The 19,696-nt window shown below is 39.2% G+C and overlaps 2 protein-coding genes across 2 annotated transcripts in view; one reads left to right on the top strand and one right to left on the bottom strand.

The window, feature by feature from the left end:
• tpst1 (tyrosylprotein sulfotransferase 1) overlaps positions 1-19,696 on the bottom strand; it is a 224,171-nt gene that overhangs the window by 97,875 nt on the left and 106,600 nt on the right. The window lies entirely within an intron of this gene.
• The window catches only part of sgsm2 (small G protein signaling modulator 2), a gene marked incomplete at both ends in the record, with an annotated part of 132,013 nt that overhangs the window by 90,098 nt on the left and 22,219 nt on the right, over positions 1-19,696 (top strand). Inside the window, 5 exon segments of the mRNA XM_080771550.1 lie at positions 882-958; positions 960-1,326; positions 2,903-3,027; positions 5,710-5,792; positions 6,812-6,921. Of these exon segments, the coding sequence (XP_080627676.1) occupies positions 882-958; positions 960-1,326; positions 2,903-3,027; positions 5,710-5,792; positions 6,812-6,921 (762 nt within the window).

Raw genomic sequence — 19,696 nt, 5'->3', positions numbered from 1 at the left:
TAAATCAGTGCTATTGAACACCCTTTACGTCTGTTGTGTTGTTTCGAAAATATTTAACTAATGGATAGTAGTGAAAAGTGCTTTGGACAAAACCTCTTAACTCCATTGGACCCTCAAAATGTCTGCTAAAGAAACTAACTCCACCACCTCTCTCCCACCTCTCATGGAAGTAATTGACAATATATAAAGTCACAACACCAACTTTGATGAGGCTGTATTGCTTTGTTTAAAAAAAATATATATAAGGTTTTCTTTAATTCCTGAAAAAATGTATATTTTTTAATTTCCTGAAAAATGAACATTTTGGAGTTATGAGCTTTCCTCCCGACAGCAGAGATACGGTCCTGTATCCTTTGATGTACGTTAGGTGCCTCGATCTGACTGAACTGTAAATCAATACAACAGACAATCCTGCATAAAAACTGTGGTATCAAATTGCAGAGTCTTAAAGGTATATTCAGTGATTTCACTTAATTCAAATATCACTTATTTTTTTGTTTTGTTGTGATAATCCTCTCTACTATAGAGTGTGCTGACCATATAAGGAGTTCCTCCCTGTCCCCAGTTAACCCCTGGGGGTCAAAAAACCTTAGGTTTCATTTTTTGGCTCTCTATCCTGATTGGATGAAAGGCTTAGGTCCCACAGCCAAAAACGAAACCTAAGGTTTTTTGAGTGAAATCACTGAATATACCTTTAATCTCTGTACTGTACAGAGATACAGTACAGTAATGTGCAGTAAGTAGTAACACACCTGTGTGTATTACATGCACACTGAAGTACAAACCGTGAGCGCCCTTTTTCCGCCACCGCTCTTCACCCGCTATATACACCTCTGTCCTCCCCCTCCCTCCCCGCCTCCCCTTCCTTCCCTGCCCCCCAGGTCTTCATGTCCGTCGACGATCCCGACGCTCCCGGGGGCCAGGGGGAGTACACCCCCCCGAGCGGTGAGGACCCACCACCACCACCGCACCACCCCCCCCACCACCACCCTGCTCCCCTCCGCTGCCCCCGCCATGGTGGTGGTGGTGGCGCCGGAGGAGGAGGAGCGCCCCCTGGTGGAGTTTGACTCCCCCGACTCTGGCCTACCGTCATCTAGAAACTACTCTGTGACTTCAGGTCACTCCCAGATCCTGTCGGAGAGCGTGGAGGACGGCGAGGAGGAGGGGGGCGGCGTGGGGAAGCAGCAGCAGCAGGACGCGGAGGACGCCGCGGCCGCCGCGCTCTTGAGCGAGGAGAGGCTGTGCTCACAGCTGGACAAGCTGGTCACGGACGCCGCCGCCGCGGAGGAAGGAGGGAGCGTCTCGCCTTCGCTCTCGTCGTACACGGTTTGTGGTCATAATAATGTGTGCAATTCATGCTACGGGAGGGGGGATATGTTGTTGTTTTTAATCCATTTTGGGTGGGAACCCCTTTTGTTTTTTAAAGGTTTTATGACATTCTTTGGGGTTTGGAAGCCTTTTGAGCTAAAGTGAAAACAGTGACATCTGCTGGCAAATCCCATTGACATATATGGGATTTGCAGGATCTTACATCACAAACAGCAGGAAATTTACTGCTTTACGATTTTGTAACCCATTTTTCACCCTGTGTCAATCATCTAATGTGATCCTGGGCTCTACACACCCTCCACCAACCTAGTCCCCATATATGGGGGACAAGGGGAGACCAACCTAGTCCCCATATATGGGGGACAAGGGGAGAGCAACCTAGTCCCCATATATGGGGGACAAGGGGAGAGCAACCTAGTCCCCATATATGGGGGACAAGGGGAGAGCAACCTAGTCCCCATATATGGGGGACAAGGGGAGAGCAACGGACTTGAACTCATGCTTCCTTCAAGCCTGAGTGTCCAAGTTGCTCCTTTACACCTGACAGGGGGGAGTTTCCCTGGTTGGACGTCGTAGCGCGTGGAAGGAACACGTTATTCCAACCAGTTCCTTTTCCCCTCCATCAGGCATCCCCCGGCTGGCCAGGGGGAGGCAGTTTGTGGGAACCCCTTTTGGTGTATTATGTTATACTCCAGCTATTGAGTCGTTGCGAGTCTTGCGCCGCATTGAGAGCTTGTAGATCGGCTATTTTCAAACGGCCGAAATGTATAGAGTTGAAGTGGTTAATGTATGTTTTCTAATCAAAATGTTAAATCGCCAAAGTAACTAGTAGTAACTAAAGTTTTCAAATAATTGTAGTACGTGGAGTAAAAGTTAAAAGAAATTGGCTCTGAGATGATGTAGTGGAGTAGAAGTAAAAGTATTGGAATTTGGAAATATCAAGTAAAGTACAAATACCTCAAAATTGTACGTAAGTATACAGTACTTACCACCACTGGATAATTGTCACTGCATGCCGGCTGGGGAGGCACATACCTTTCAGCAGGGAGAGTGTTGGGGCGGGATGGGTTAGGGTGAAGGCTCATATATATATTTATACAGTTAATACGTGCGTGTGTGTGTTTGCGTGTGTGTGTTAGGTTGCGCACAGGTGGTGAAAAACAACCATGCTGTTTTTCCGTGCTCATACCCAGACACCCAGCCACCCAGCCACCCAGCCACCCAACCACACACATAGCTCCGTAAGGGAGTGGTCGCACCACTAAAAAAAAACCTTAACCCATTCTGAACGGGAACTCATTTTGGTGTTAGCATCATGTTATGCTTTAGCTATTGAAAAATAGCAGATCTACAAGCTCATAGCGCGCCACCGAGTGGCGCGCTATGAGCTTGTAGGTCTGCTATTTTTGAAAAAATCGAAGAACGACTGACATTTTTTAGAATCTGATCTCAGGTCAGAATGGGTTAATCAGACCCAGTTTGTGTGTCCAGTGGAAACCTCGTATGAATCTGATCTCAGGTCAGAAGAATGGGTTAAACAATTGAAATCCGTTCCGTTTTCCGTTGTGGACAGATTGAGCTTCTGGACACCATTGCTCTCAACCTGCACAGGATAGACAAAGACGTTCAGCGCTGTGATCGTAACTACTGTTACTTCACCTCCAGCAACCTCCAGAAGCTACGCAACATCATGTGCAGGTACAGTGTACCAACAGAGACCAAAAATAATACACAATACCTTCAAGCATCTTTCAAGAAAAGAAACGTGTTGAAATTGTGTTCTTTTTTTTCTTCTTACTTTTTTTAAGAAAGGAAACGTGTTGAAATACATGTTTTTTCTCAAGTTTCATGTTTTAGGTTGTCATTAGAGAATGTAAAAGATGAGTGTTAATTTTTTTTTTTTCATTTGCTGCTTTCTTTCGTTTTAGGGATTTTAGCTCTATTTGACAGGGGGGGCGGGGGCATTCGAACATGGGGCTAAATATATTTTTTTTTTACAAAATGTTATGGTGATTTATTTTTGTATTATTTACTATAGTCCTAATAAACCCCAGGAAATTACATCTGGCCACGGAAGATCACAGGATCTATGCTGAATGTGAAGGTAGCCTACTGGGTAAAAAAATACATATTTATCCCCATGCTCGAATGCCCCCGCCCCCCTGTCAAAAACTGCTAAAATCCCAAAAACAAAAGAAAGCTGAAAATGACAGAAAATTAACACTCACCTTTTAGTTTCTCTAATAACAACCTAAAATATGAACCTTAGTTGAAAATAACTAAAGTTGTCCTTTAAATACATATTCACAAGTCTATTGGAAGTATGGTTGGTCTTCACTGATAAGTGATAACCTATCAATTTGTTAAGCCAGAGAGTGTACACATGTAACCAAAATGGACCCTTTTAATTGACACATTTTGAACATTCTCACGGTTATGTGGGATTCTCACGGGTTTTTCAAGACAACATTTACAGTTCATCTGCAGTGGTTGAAGGTGGAGGTTTCACTACTCTGACATTGAGAAATGTACACGCTGGTGTTTGCTGCCTGAAGTTCAGCAATGACAGCTTTAAATTATTATTGTATTTACGTTGAATATTCTGCAGTTTTTCCTATATATTAGACTGTCCTAAAAAGTATATCGACATAGGCCCTCTAGTACAGTGGTTCCCAAAGTGGGGTCCGGGGACCCCCAGGGGTACCTGAGGGAGTTCCAGGGGGGACCCATCTATTTTGTTCATGTTCATAAAGTGCTAAAGTGTTTAAAGCAGTGGTTCCCAAACTTTTTCATGTCAAGGACCCCCTACTTAGCCCGTGGACCCCCATTTGAAAAGATATGCCAGGGACCCCCATAAGAGAAGACGTACACATTTAGACGTCTACATTTAGACGTACACATTTAGACGTCTACATTTAGACGTCTACATTTAGACGTCTACATTTAGACGCCCAGCACCATGCCAAAGCCATTCCTGCAGGAAACACTGCTTGTGGTTGTAAATATATTGTTATCTGTGTTGCGAGGATGAGAGGGTACCTGGAAAAATATCTACCCCAAAAGGGGTACCTGGTCCAAAAAAGTTTAGGAAGCCCTGATTTAGACGTCTACATTTAGACGTCTACATTTAGACACTCATTATATGTCCTTTTACATGACTTTATTTACCTCTGAGACTGAAAACGTACAGTACGTGTTTCGGCCTGTCTGGCCTTCCTCAGCGCTTGTGACAAGATAACAGCAAGTGTGGTATTTATCCCATTCTGAACGGGAACCCATTTTGGTGTTAGCATCATGTCATGCTTTAGCTATTGAAAAATAGCAGATCTACAAGCTCATAGCGCGCCACCGAGTGGCGCGCTACGAGCTTGTAGGTCTGCTATTTATTTATTTTAATCGAAGAACGACTGACATTTTTAGATTCTGATCTCAGGTCAGAATGGGTTAATCAGACCAGTGTGTGTGTGTCCAGTGGAAACCTCGAATGAATCTGATCTCAGGTCAGAATGGGTTATGCATGAGTATGAGATACAATCAACAGTAATTGAACACAGGTGTCAACCTATCCCAGAGATAGAAATGCTATTCAATGGGGGGGGGGTCCATAGAAGACTAATGCATGTCAAACTGGAGGTCCTTGAATTAAATTAAACGGGTTGAAAATCACTGCCACCATAAAAAAAATCTTCTCTTATTGGGGCCCTGGCATATATTTTTCAAATGGGGGGCTATTTAGTGTCAATTTGGGGGTCCTTGACATGAAAACGTTTGGGAACCACTGCTCTAGTACAGTACAGACCCTCTCGAATAGTTTTCATAATCCTCATGCCTGGTTTAGCCAGAGGAGGGCGGTGTTGGACAGTGTCTTGACTGTCTTCAGTGCGGTTGGGTGCAATTCCCCCGAAAATCCCCATGGGGGCCCTGTTCCCTCCGGTCCATAGAGTTATATATGAATAGAGAAGACACCCGAGTTCTCCTTCCATCCACTTGCATTAAGTTGCTCAAAAGCGCATGAGGCGATTTCACTCCTCCTTCCTGGTAGGAACAGAGTGCATTCTGGGATGGATTTGCCTCAAACACATGAACGCGCTGCCGTTGACTATCATTGTGCCGTTTGTGCGCGTTCACGTATGAAACATTCGTTCACGTGTCATGGCCTCAATCACATGAACGTGCGCAATGACAGTCAACGGAGCAGCGCTGGCTCGAGCTGCAATGACAAATTCGGCCACTATGTCCATTTCGCCTCAGGGTTTCCTCTGGGTGCTTTCTCTATTGTATATATACTCTAAGCTCCGGCCCCCACAGACTCTACGTCACTGCAGTCTCTCTCTACCACTTAGTTCCACTGGTTTCATGCGGTATGTGGTTGTCTTGCAGCTATGTCTGGGAGCACTTGGAGATGGGTTACGTGCAGGGCATGTGCGACCTGCTGGCTCCACTGATGGTCATCCTGGACGACGGTAAGAGTCTGCCTGAAGCTGAGCAATGACAGCTTTAAATTATTATTGTATTTACGTTGAATATTCTGCAGTTTTTTATATGACACGGTTTCCTATCAGTGTTGTTGTTTTTGTCGACTAAAACTAAGACGAAAAATGCTCGTCGACTACCTTTTTTCAGTGACAAAGACTAAATGGAAACGAAATAAAAAACTAAGCTACGACGACTAAAACTATAAGACTAAATAATTCCGTTGACAAATGAAAACTAGACTAAGATGTTAGGAAGGGAGTAGTGGACAAGAGATCCCCGTACAAGTCATTTTACACTTGGTTGCATGCTGAAAATAGCCGTTTTTTTCTGTAGTAAAACATGTATATAAAAATTCAGACTATTTTATTATCAAAATTGGATTACCCTCCCTTGGACTTGAAATACAATTAGCTCACCCTCCCTCTGACTAAAATATAGAACGGCATCGCCCTCCTCTATTTTTCCTCCAGGCCCCCCCCCTTTTCCTAAATTTCGACTGGTCCACTTACCTCGTCCCGTTACGAGAGTAATTCAAATTTCAACTGTAAATGTTTTATTAGCTCTCTCTCTCGGTGCAGATGATTGTACACTTGACTGTGACCAGTGGTGTGTGGTTAACCCATTCTGAACGGGAACCCGTTTTGGTGTTGGCATCATGTTATGCTTTAGCTATTGAAAAATAGCAGATCTACAAGCTCATAGCGCGCCACCGAGTGGCGCGCTACGAGCTTGTAGGTCTGCTATTTTTGAAAAATCGAAGAAGAACGACTGACATTTTTAGAATCTGATCTCAGGTCAGAATGGGTTAATAATCAGACCAGTGTGTGTCCAGTGGAAACCTCGTATGAATCTGATCTCAGGTCAGAATGGGTTAACGTGTCAGCGGTGTGCGTCAGCGGTGTGTGAACACACTTGACTCTAGTAGTTCTTTGTCCTATAAGTCACGGCGCTCCGTCGTCGTGTCTGATTCTCTTCTCGTTGTGTGTGTTGCGTGTGGCGTCCACAGAGTGCCTGGCGTACAGCTGCTTCACTCAGCTCATGAAGAGGATGAGTCAGAACTTCCCCAACGGCAGAGCCATGGACACACACTTCTCTAATATGAGGTCCCTCATTCAGGTGTGTGAAGGATTACCGCCTGCGTGTGTGTGTGTGTGCGTGCGTGCGTGCGTGTGTGTGTGTGCGTGCGTGTGTGTGTGCGTGTGTGTGTGTGTGTGTGTGTGCGTGCGTGCGTGCGTGCGTGCGTGCGTGCGTGCGTGCGTGCGTGTGTGTGCGCGCGCGCGTGTGCGCATGTGTGTGTGTGTGAGAGATACCAACTGAATGTATTGACCTCCTAGTCTTGTCTTGTCCACATCAGATCCTGGACTCTGAGCTGTTTGAACCTTGTGGGTGAGTGCGTGCGTGCGTGCGTGCGTGCGAGCGAGCATGCGTGCGTGCGTGCGTGCGTGCGAGCATGCGTGCGTGCGTGCGTGCGAGATACCAACCCAGCTAACATACCAATTGGGTTTTGACATGGGCTATGGGCATAGGTTCCAAGTGGGCCGTGCACCCAGTTTTCACAAAGGGCCCACCCGTGTTAGCCCATATGGGCTTACGTGGGTTTCTACCTGGATCTTAGGTGGTATCCAAATGGGCCATTTTATTTCAGAACCATGTCTGCGCCACCTGTTTTTTTCCTATATGGGTTTGAACTGGGATCTGATTGGGCCTTAAGTGGGTACCAGCTGGGCCAATTATATGTGACCCATGTAGGCCACACTTGTGTCCGCCCTCATTGTCTTCCGTCCTGTTTCTATGTTGTCCCCTGCTGTCGATTGTTCATTCCTACGGATAGGATGCAGTGCGCCACATTGGCGGTGTTTCCAGTTTTCTGTAGTAGTTTCTTCAAGTGTTCAAACTTTATGACTGGATAGCACTCGATCTGTAGAGTCCTACATTACTATCTCCTACGATCAAGGGTTAGGGTACTGTAGCATGCTGTTTTTCATCATTTTTGAGGATTTGAAAAAAATGAATAAAACGATGGGTTATAGGCTATAACCCATCGTTTTTTTCATTTTTTCATTTTTTTAAATCTTCAAAAATGATGAAAAACTGCGCGCTATAGTATGCCGTACGATATGGGCTATAGCCCACGGTCCAAAATGATGAGAAACGAGGCTAACTTTTTTTTTCAAAATTTCAAAAAACATGGGCTATAGCCTATAACCCATCGTTTTTGTCATTTCGTCATTTTTTTCAAATCTTCAAAAATGATGAAAAACTGCGCGCTATAGTATGCCGTACGATATGGGCTATAGCCCACGGTCCAAAATGATGAGAAACGAGGCTAACTTTTTTTTTCAAAATTTCAAAAAACATGGGCTATAACCCATCGTTTTTGTCATTTCGTCATTTTTTTCAAATCTTCAAAAATGATGAAAAACTGCGCGCTATAGTATGCCGTACGATATGGGCTATAGCCCACGGTCCAAAATGATGAGAAACGAGGCTAACTTTTTTTTTTCAAAATTAAAAAAAACATGGGCTATAACCCATCGTTTTTGTCATTTCGTCATTTTTTTCAAATCTTCAAAAATGATGAAAAACTGCGCGCTATAGTATGCCGTTCGATATGGGCTATAGCCCACGGTCCAAAATGATGAGAAACGAGGCTAACTTTTTTTTTCAAAATTTCAAAAAACATGGGCTATAACCCATCGTTTTTGTCATTTCGTCATTTTTTTCAAATCTTCAAAAATGATGAAAAACTGCGCGCTATAGTATGCCGTACGATATGGGCTATAGCCCACGGTCCAAAATGATGAGAAACGAGGCTAACTTTTTTTTTCAAAATTTCAAAAAACATGGGCTATAACCCATCGTTTTTGTCATTTCGTCTTTTTTTTCAAATCTTCAAAAATGATGAAAAACTGCGCGCTATAGTATGCCGTACGATATGGGCTATAGCCCACGGTCCAAAATGGTGAGAAACGAGGCTAACTTTTTTTTTCAAAATTTCAAAAAACATGGGCTATAAGTAGGGCTGCGAATCTTTAGGTGTCCCACGATTCGATTCGATTCGATTCCGATTCTTGGGGTGACGATTCGATTCAAAAACGATCTTTTCGATTTTTCCGATTCTCGATTCAAAAAAGATTTTTTTCGATTCTAAAGCAGTTTATTTTATTTTATTAAAAACAATTAAATAGAATTTTAGCATGATCTACTCCAGTCTTCTGGCATGAAAGCAGAGTACATTTAGTAAAAAGCTTGTATAATTGTAAAGGTTTAATCAACTGAATGATTTAAACACACAAAGGTTAAATCCAAGAGTAAGAACATGTCTCATGTATTTAGCTTGCACAAATTTGAACCAGTACAAAAGTTACAAAATCTCTTCTCACTCAATACCAGAACAATACATTAGTATTAAAACAGGTGTAAAATAAATACAATTGGCAGGCTTAGCTTAGCTGGTAGTAAATGCACTATGCAGAAACCCAGGCCATAATGCATTGCATGCACAGGTACATTTGTGAAAGAAAAAAAAAAAAAAAAAAAAAAAAAAAACCCTTTTTTTTTTTTTTTTTTGAAAAATCGATTTTTGGAAAATGAGAATCGATTCTGAATCGGACAGCATTAGAATCGCGATTCTAACTCGAATCGATTTTTTTTGACAGGCCTAGCTATAACCCATCGTTTTTGTCATTTCGTCATTTTTTTCAAATCTTCAAAAATGATGAAAAACTGTGCGCTATAGTATGCCGTTCGATATGGGCTATAGCCCACGGTCCAAAATGATGAGAAACGAGGCTAACTTTTTTTTTCAAAATTTCAAAAAACATGGGCTATAACCCATCGTTTTTGTCATTTCGTCATTTTTTTCAAATCTTCAAAAATGATGAAAAACTGCGCGCTATAGTATGCCGTACGATATGGGCTATAGCCCACGGTCCAAAATGATGAGAAACGAGGCTAACTTTTTTTTTCAAAATTTCAAAAAACATGGGCTATAACCCATCGTTTTTGTCATTTCGTCATTTTTTTCAAATCTTCAAAAATGATGAAAAACTGCGCGCTATAGTATGCCGTACGATATGGGCTATAGCCCACGGTCCAAAATGATGAGAAACGAGGCTAACTTTTTTTTTCAAAATTTCAAAAAACATGGGCTATAACCCATCGTTTTTGTCATTTCGTCATTTTTTTCAAATCTTCAAAAATGATGAAAAACTGCGCGCTATAGTATGCCGTACGATATGGGCTATAGCCCACGGTCCAAAATGATGAGAAACGAGGCTAACTTTTTTTTTCAAAATTTCAAAAAACATGGGCTATAACCCATCGTTTTTGTCATTTCGTCATTTTTTTCAAATCTTCAAAAATGATGAAAAACTGCGCGCTATAGTATGCCGTACGATATGGGCTATAGCCCACGGTCCAAAATTATGAGAAACGAGGCTAACTTTTTTTTTCAAAATTTAAAAAAACATGGGCTATAACCCATCGTTTTTGTCATTTCGTCATTTTTTTCAAATCTTCAAAAATTATGAAAAACTGCGCGCTATAGTATGCCGTACGATATGGGCTATAGCCCACGGTCCAAAATGATGAGAAACGAGGCTAACTTTTTTTTCCAAAATTTCAAATAACATGGGCTATAACCCATTGTTTTTGTCATTTCGTCATTTTTTTCAAATCATCAAAAATGATGAAAAACTGCGCGCTATAGTATGCCGTACGATATGGGCTATAGCCCACGGTCCAAAATGATGAGAAACGAGGCTAACTTTTTTTTTCAAAATTTCAAAAAACATGGGCTATAACCCATCGTTTTTGTCATTTCGTCATTTTTTTCAAATCTTCAAAAATGATGAAAAACTGCGCGCTATAGTATGCCGTACGATATGGGCTATAGCCCACGGTCCAAAATGATGAGAAACGAGGCTAACTTTTTTTTTCAAAATTTCAAAAAACATGGGCTATAACCCATCGTTTTTGTCATTTCGTCATTTTTTTCAAATCTTCAAAAATGATGAAAAACTGTGCGCTATAGTATGCCGTACGATATGGGCTATAGCCCACGGTCCAAAATGATGAGAAACGAGGATAACTTTTTTTTTCAAAATTTCAAAAAACATGGGCTATAACCCATCATTTTTGTCATTTCGTCATTTTTTTCAAATCTTCAAAAATGATGAAAAACTGCGCACTATAGTATGCCGTACGATATGGGCTATAGCCCACGGTCCAAAATGATGAGAAACGAGGCTAACTTTTTTTTTCAAAATTTCAAAAAACATGGGCTATAACCCATCGTTTTTGTCATTTCGTCATTTTTTTCAAATCTTCAAAAATGATGAAAAACTGCGCGCTATAGTATGCCGTACGATATGGGCTATAGCCCACGGTCCAAAATGATGAGAAACGAGGCTAACTTTTTTTTTCAAAATTTCAAAAAACATGGGCTATAACCCATCGTTTTTGTCATTTCGTCATTTTTTTCAAATCTTCAAAAATGATGAAAAACTGCGCGCTATAGTATGCCGTACGATATGGGCTATAGCCCACGGTCCAAAATGATGAGAAACGAGGCTAACTTTTTTTTTCAAAATTTCAAAAAACATGGGCTATAACCCATCGTTTTTGTCATTTCGTCATTTTTTTCAAATCTTCAAAAATGATGAAAAACTGAGCGCTATAGTATGCCGTACGATATGGGCTATAGCCCACGGTCCAAAATGATGAGAAACGAGGCTAACTTTTTTTTTCAAAATTTCAAAAAACATGGGATATAACCCATCGTTTTTGTCATTTCGTCATTTTTTTCAAATCTTCAAAAATGATGAAAAACTGCGCGCTATAGTATGCCGTACGATATGGGCTATAGCCCACGGTCCAAAATGATGAGAAACGAGGCTAACTTTTTTTTTCAAAATTTCAAAAAACATGGGCTATAACCCATCGTTTTTGTCATTTCGTCATTTTTTTCAAATCTTCAAAAATGATGAAAAACTGCGCGCTATAGTATGCCGTACGATATGGGCTATAGCCCACGGTCCAAAATTATGAGAAACGAGGCTAACTTTTTTTTTCAAAATTTAAAATAACATGGGCTATAACCCATCGTTTTTGTCATTTCGTCATTTTTTTCAAATCATCAAAAATGATGAAAAACTGCGCGCTATAGTATGCCGTACGATATGGGCTATAGCCCACGGTCCAAAATGATGAGAAACGAGGCTAACTTTTTTTTTCAAAATTTCAAAAAACATGGGCTATAACCCATCGTTTTTGTCATTTTGTCATTTTTTTCAAATCTTCAAAAATGATGAAAAACTGCGCGCTATAGTATGCCGTACGATATGGGCTATAGCCCACGGTCCAAAATGATGAGAAACGAGGCTAACTTTTTTTTTCAAAATTTCAAAAAACATGGGCTATAACCCATCGTTTTTGTCATTTCGTCATTTTTTTCAAATCTTCAAAAATGATGAAAAACTGTGCGCTATAGTATGCCGTACGATATGGGCTATAGCCCACGGTCCAAAATGATGAGAAACGAGGATAACTTTTTTTTTCAAAATTTCAAAAAACATGGGCTATAACCCATCATTTTTGTCATTTCGTCATTTTTTCAAATCTTCAAAAATGATGAAAAACTGCGCGCTATAGTATGCCGTACGATATGGGCTATAGCCCACGGTCCAAAATGATGAGAAACGAGGCTAACTTTTTTTTTCAAAATTTCAAAAAACATGGGCTATAACCCATCGTTTTTGTCATTTCGTCATTTTTTTCAAATCTTCAAAAATGATGAAAAACTGCGCGCTATAGTATGCCGTACGATATGGGCTATAGCCCACGGTCCAAAATGATGAGAAACGAGGCTAGCTTTTTTTTTCAAAATTTCAAAAAACATGGGCTATAACCCATCGTTTTTGTCATTTCGTCATTTTTTTCAAATCTTCAAAAATGATGAAAAACTGCGCGCTATAGTATGCCGTACGATATGGGCTATAGCCCACGGTCCAAAATGATGAGAAACGAGGCTAACTTTTTTTTTCAAAATTTCAAAAAACAAAAAACAAAAAACAAAACCCATCGTTTTTGTCATTTCGTCATTTTTTTCAAATCTTCAAAAATGATGAAAAACTGCGCGCTATAGTATGCCGTACGATATGGGCTATAGCCCACGGTCCAAAATGATGAGAACGAGGCTAACTTTTTTTTTCAAAATTTAAAAAAACATGGGCTATAACCCATCGTTTTTGTCATTTCGTCATTTTTTTCAAATCTTCAAAAATGATGAAAAACTGCGCGCTATAGTATGCCGTACGATATGGGCTATAGCCCACGGTCCAAAATGATGAGAAACGAGGCTAGCTTTTTTTTTCAAAATTTCAAAAAACATGGGCTATAACCCATCGTTTTTGTCATTTCGTCATTTTTTTCAAATCTTCAAAAATGATGAAAAACTGCGCTATAGTATGCCGTACGATATGGGCTATAGCCCACGGCCCAAAATGATGAGAAACGAGGATAACTTTTTTTTTCAAAATTTCAAAAAACATGGGCTATAACCCATCATTTTTGTCATTTCGTCATTTTTTCAAATCTTCAAAAATGATGAAAAACTGCGCGCTATAGTATGCCGTACGATATGGGCTATAGCCCACGGTCCAAAATGATGAGAAACGAGGCTAACTTTTTTTTTCAGAATTTCAAAAAACATGGGCTATAACCCATCGTTTTTGTCATTTCGTCATTTTTTTCAAATCTTCAAAAATGATGAAAAACTGCGCGCTATAGTATGCCGTACGATATGGGCTATAGCCCACGGTCCAAAATGATGAGAAACGAGGCTAGCTTTTTTTTTCAAAATTTCAAAAAACATGGGCTATAACCCATCGTTTTTGTCATTTTGTCATTTTTTTCAAATCTTCAAAAATGATGAAAAACTGCGCGCTATAGTATGCCGTACGATATGGGCTATAGCCCACGGTCCAAAATGATGAGAAACGAGGCTAACTTTTTTTTTCAAAATTTCAAAAAAAAAAAAAAAAAAAAAAACCCATCGTTTTTGTCATTTCGTCATTTTTTTCAAATCTTCAAAAATGATGAAAAACTGCGCGCTATAGTATGCCGTACGATATGGGCTATAGCCCACGGTCCAAAATGATGAGAACGAGGCTAACTTTTTTTTTCAAAATTTAAAAAAACATGGGCTATAACCCATCGTTTTTGTCATTTCGTCATTTTTTTCAAATCTTCAAAAATGATGAAAAACTGCGCGCTATAGTATGCCGTACGATATGGGCTATAGCCCACGGTCCAAAATGATGAGAAACGAGGTCTAACTTTTTTTTTCAAAATTTCAAATAACATGGGCTATAACCCATCGTTTTTGTCATTTCGTCATTTTTTTCAAATCTTCAAAAATGATAAAAAACTGCGCGCTATAGTATGCCGTACGATATGGGCTATAGCCCACGGTCCAAAATGATGAGAAACGAGGCTAGCTTTTTTTTTCAAAATTTCAAAAAACATGGGCTATAACCCATCGTTTTTGTCATTTCGTCATTTTTTTCAAATCTTCAAAAATGATGAAAAACTGCGCGCTATAGTATGCCGTACGATATGGGCTATAGCCCACGGTCCAAAATGATGAGAAACGAGGCTAACTTTTTTTTTCAAAATTTCAAAAAACAAAAAACAAAAAACAAAACCCATCGTTTTTGTCATTTCGTCATTTTTTTAAAATCTTCAAAAATGATGAAAAACTGCGCGCTATAGTATGCCGTACGATATGGGCTATAGCCCACGGTCCAAAATGATGAGAACGAGGCTAACTTTTTTTTTCAAAATTTAAAAAAACATGGGCTATAACCCATCGTTTTTGTCATTTCGTCATTTTTTTCAAATCTTCAAAAATGATGAAAAACTGCGCGCTATAGTATGCCGTACGATATGGGCTATAGCCCACGGTCCAAAATGATGAGAAACGAGGTCTAACTTTTTTTTTCAAAATTTCAAATAACATGGGCTATAACCCATCGTTTTTGTCATTTCGTCATTTTTTTCAAATCTTCAAAAATGATGAAAAACTGCGCGCTATAGTATGCCGTACGATATGGGCTATAGCCCACGGTCCAAAATGATGAGAAACGAGGCTAACTTTTTTTTTCAAAATTTCAAAAAACATGGGCTATAACCCATCGTTTTTGTCATTTCGTCATTTTTTTCAAATCTTTAAAAATGATGAAAAACTGCGCGCTATAGTATGCCGTACGATATGGGCTATAGCCCACGGTCCAAAATGATGAGAACGAGGCTAACTTTTTTTTTCAAAATTTAAAAAAACATGGGCTATAACCCATCGTTTTTGTCATTTCGTCATTTTTTTCAAATCTTCAAAAATGATGAAAAACTGCGCGCTATAGTATGCCGTACGATATGGGCTATAGCCCACGGTCCAAAATGATGAGAAACGAGGTCTAACTTTTTTTTTCAAAATTTCAAATAACATGGGCTATAACCCATCGTTTTTGTCATTTCGTCATTTTTTTCAAATCTTCAAAAATGATAAAAAACTGCGCGCTATAGTATGCCGTACGATATGGGCTATAGCCCACGGTCCAAAATGATGAGAAACGAGGCTAGCTTTTTTTTTCAAAATTTCAAAAAACATGGGCTATAACCCATCGTTTTTGTCATTTCGTCATTTTTTTCAAATCTTCAAAAATGATGAAAAACTGCGCGCTATAGTATGCCGTACGATATGGGCTATAGCCCACGGTCCAAAATGATGAGAAACGAGGCTAACTTTTTTTTTCAAAATTTCAAAAAACAAAAAACAAAAAACAAAACCCATCGTTTTTGTCATTTCGTCATTTTTTTAAAATCTTCAAAAATGATGAAAAACTGCGCGCTATAGTATGCCGTACGATATGGGCTATAGCCCACGGTCCAAAATGATGAGAACGAGGCTAACTTTTTTTTTCAAAATTTAAAAAAACATGGGCTATAACCCATCGTTTTTGTCATTTCGTCATTTTTTTCAAATCTTCAAAAATGATGAAAAACTGCGCGCTATAGTATGCCGTACGATATGGGCTATAGCCCACGGTCCAAAATGATGAGAAACGAGGTCTAACTTTTTTTTTCAAAATTTCAAATAACATGGGCTATAACCCATCGTTTTTGTCATTTCGTCATTTTTTTCAAATCTTCAAAAATGATGAAAAACTGCGCGCTATAGTATGCCGTACGATATGGGCTATAGCCCACGGTCCAAAATGATGAGAAACGAGGCTAACTTTTTTTTTCAAAATTTCAAAAAACATGGGCTATAACCCATCGTTTTTGTCATTTCGTCATTTTTTTCAAATCTTTAAAAATGATGAAAAACTGCGCGCTATAGTATGCCGTACGATATGGGCTATAGCCCACGGTCCAAAATGATGAGAAACGACGCTAACTTTTTTTTTCAAAATTTCAAAAAACATGGGCTATAACCCATCGTTTTTGTCATTTCGTCATTTTTTTCAAATCTTCAAAAATGATGAAAAACTGCGCGCTATAGTATGCCGTACGATATGGGCTATAGCCCACGGTCCAAAATGATGAGAAACGAGGCTAACTTTCTTTTTCAAAATTTCAAAAAACATGGGCTATAACCAATCGTTTTTGTCATTTCGTCATTTTTTTCAAATCTTCAAAAATGATGAAAAACTGCGCGCTATAGTATGCCGTACGATATGGGCTATAGCCCACGGTCCAAAATGATGAGAAACGAGGCTAACTTTTTTTTTCAAAATTTCAAAAAACATGGGCTATAACCCATCGTTTTTGTCATTTCGTCATTTTTTACAAATCTTCAAAAATGATGAAAAACTGCGCGCTATAGTATGCCGTACGATATGGGCTATAGCCCACGGTCCAAAATTATGAGAAACGAGGCTAACTTTTTTTATCAAAATTTCAAAAAACATGGGCTATAACCCATCGTTTTTGTCATTTCGTCATTTTTTACAAATCTTCAAAAATGATGAAAAACTGCGCGCTATAGTATGCCGTACGATATGGGCTATAGCCCACGGTCCAAAATGATGAGAAACGAGGCTAACTTTTTTTTTCAAAATTTCAAAAAACATGGGCTATAACCCATCGTTTTTGTCATTTCGTCATTTTTTACAAATCTTCAAAAATGATGAAAAACTGCGCGCTATAGTATGCCGTACGATATGGGCTATAGCCCACGGTCCAAAATTATGAGAAACGAGGCTAACTTTTTTTTTCAAAATTTCAAAAAACATGGGCTATAACCCATCGTTTTTGTCATTTCGGCATTTTTTTCAAATCTTCAAAAATGATGAAAAACTGCGCGCTATAGTATGCCGTACGATATGGGCTATAGCCCACGGTCCAAAATGATGAGAAACGAGGCTAACTTTTTTTTTCAAAATTTCAAAAAACATGGGCTATAACCCATCGTTTTTGTCATTTCGTAATTTTTTTCAAATCTTTAAAAATGATGAAAAACTGCGCGCTATAGTATGCCGTATGATATGGGCTATAGCCCACGGTCCAAAATGATGAGAAACGAGGCTAACTTTTTTTTTCAAAATTTCAAAAAACATGGGCTATAACCCATCGTTTTTGTCATTTCGTCATTTTTTTCAAATCTTCAAAAATGATGAAAAACTGCGCGCTATAGTATGCCGTACGATATGGGCTATAGCCCACGGTCCAAAATGATAAGAAACGAGGCTAACTTTTTTTTTCAAAATTTCAAAAAACATGGGCTATAACCCATCGTTTTTGTCATTTCGTCATTTTTTTCAAATCTTCAAAAATGATGAAAAACTGCGCGCTATAGTATGCCGTACGATATGGGCTATAGCCCACGGTCCAAAATGATGAGAAACGAGGCTAACTTTTTTTTTCAAAATTTCAAAAAACATGGGCTATAACCCATCGTTTTTGTCATTTCGTCATTTTTTTCAAATCTTCAAAAATGATGAAAAACTGCGCGCTATAGTATGCCGTACGATATGGGCTATAGCCCACGGTCCAAAATGATGAGAAACGAGGCTAACTTTTTTTTTCAAAATTTCAAAAAACATGGGCTATAACCCATCGTTTTTGTCATTTCGTCATTTTTTTCAAATCTTCAAAAATGATGAAAAACTGAGCGCTATAGTATGCCGTACGATATGGGCTATAGCCCACGGTCCAAAATGATGAGAAACGAGGCTAACTTTTTTTTTCAAAATTTCAAAAAACATGGGCTATAACCCATCGTTTTTGTCATTTCGTCATTTTTTTCAAATCTTCAAAAATGATGAAAAACTGCGCGCTATAGTATGCCGTACGATATGGGCTATAGCCCACGGTCCAAAATGATGAGAAACGAGGCTAACTTTTTTTTTCAAAATTTCAAAAAACATGGGCTATAACCCATCATTTTTGTCATTTCGTCATTTTTTTCAAATCTTCAAAAATGATGAAAAACTGCGCGCTATACTATGCCGTACGATATGGGCTATAGCCCACGGTCCAAAATGATGAGAAACGAGGCTAACTTTTTTTTTCAAAATTTCAAAAAACATGGGCTATAACCCATCGTTTTTGTCATTTCGTCATTTTTTTCAAATCTTCAAAAATGATGAAAAACTGCGCGCTATAGTATGCCGTACGATATGGGCTATAGCCCACGGTCCAAAATGATGAGAAACGAGGCTAACTTTTTTTTTCAAAATTTCAAAAAACATGGGCTATAACCCATCGTTTTTGTCATTTTTTCATTTTTTTCAAATCTTCAAAAATGATGAAAAACTGCGCGCTATAGTATGCCGTACGATATGGGCTATAGCCCACGGTCCAAAATGATGAGAAACGAGGCTAACTTCTTTTTTCAAAATTTCAAAAAACATGGGCTATAACCCATCGTTTTTGTCATTTCGTCATTTTTTTCAAATCTTCAAAAATGATGAAAAACTGCGCGCTATAGTATGCCGTACGATATGGGCTATAGCCCACGGTCCAAAATGATGAGAAACGAGGCTAACCTTTTTTTTCAAAATTTCAAAAAACATGGGCTATAACCCATCGTTTTTGTCATTTCGTCATTTTTTTCAAATCTTCAAAAATGATGAAAAACTGCGCGCTATAGTATGCCGTACGATATGGGCTATAGCCCACGGTCCAAAATGATGAGAAACGAGGCTAACTTTTTTTTTCAAAATTTCAAAAAACATGGGCTATAACCCATCGTTTTTGTCATTTCGTCATTTTTTTCAAATCTTCAAAAATGATGAAAAACTGCGCCCTATAGTATGCCGTACGATATGGGCTATAGCCCACGGTCCAAAATGATGAGAAACGAGGCTAACTTTTTTTTTCAAAATTTCAAAAAACATGGGCTATATAACGCATCGTTTTTGTCATTTCGTCATTTTTTTCAAATCTTCAAAAATGATGAAAAACTGCGCGCTATAGTATGCCGTACGATATGGGCTATAGCCCACGGTCCAAAATGATGAGAAACGAGGCTAACTTTTTTTTTCAAAATTTCAAAAAACATGGGCTATAACCCATCGTTTTTGTCATTTCGTCATTTTTTTCAAATCTTCAAAAATGATGAAAAACTGCGCGCTATAGTATGCCGTACGATATGGGCTATAGCCCACGGTCCAAAATGATGAGAAACGAGGCTAACTTTTTTTTTCAAAATTTCAAAAAACATGGGCTATAACCCATCGTTTTTGTCATTTCGTCATTTTTTTCAAATCTTCAAAAATGATGAAAAACTGCGCGCTATAGTATGCCGTACGATATGGGCTATAGCCCACGGTCCAAAATGATGAGAAACGAGGCTAACTTTTTTTTTCAAAATTTCAAAAAACAT

This window comes from Protomyctophum bolini, assembly GCF_963924005.1.
Source record: "Protomyctophum bolini genome assembly, chromosome: 9".
Lineage (NCBI taxonomy): Eukaryota > Metazoa > Chordata > Actinopteri > Myctophiformes > Myctophidae > Protomyctophum > Protomyctophum bolini.
Note: the sequence above shows the minus strand (reverse complement) of the source record. Positions and strands in the feature narration are given on the sequence as shown.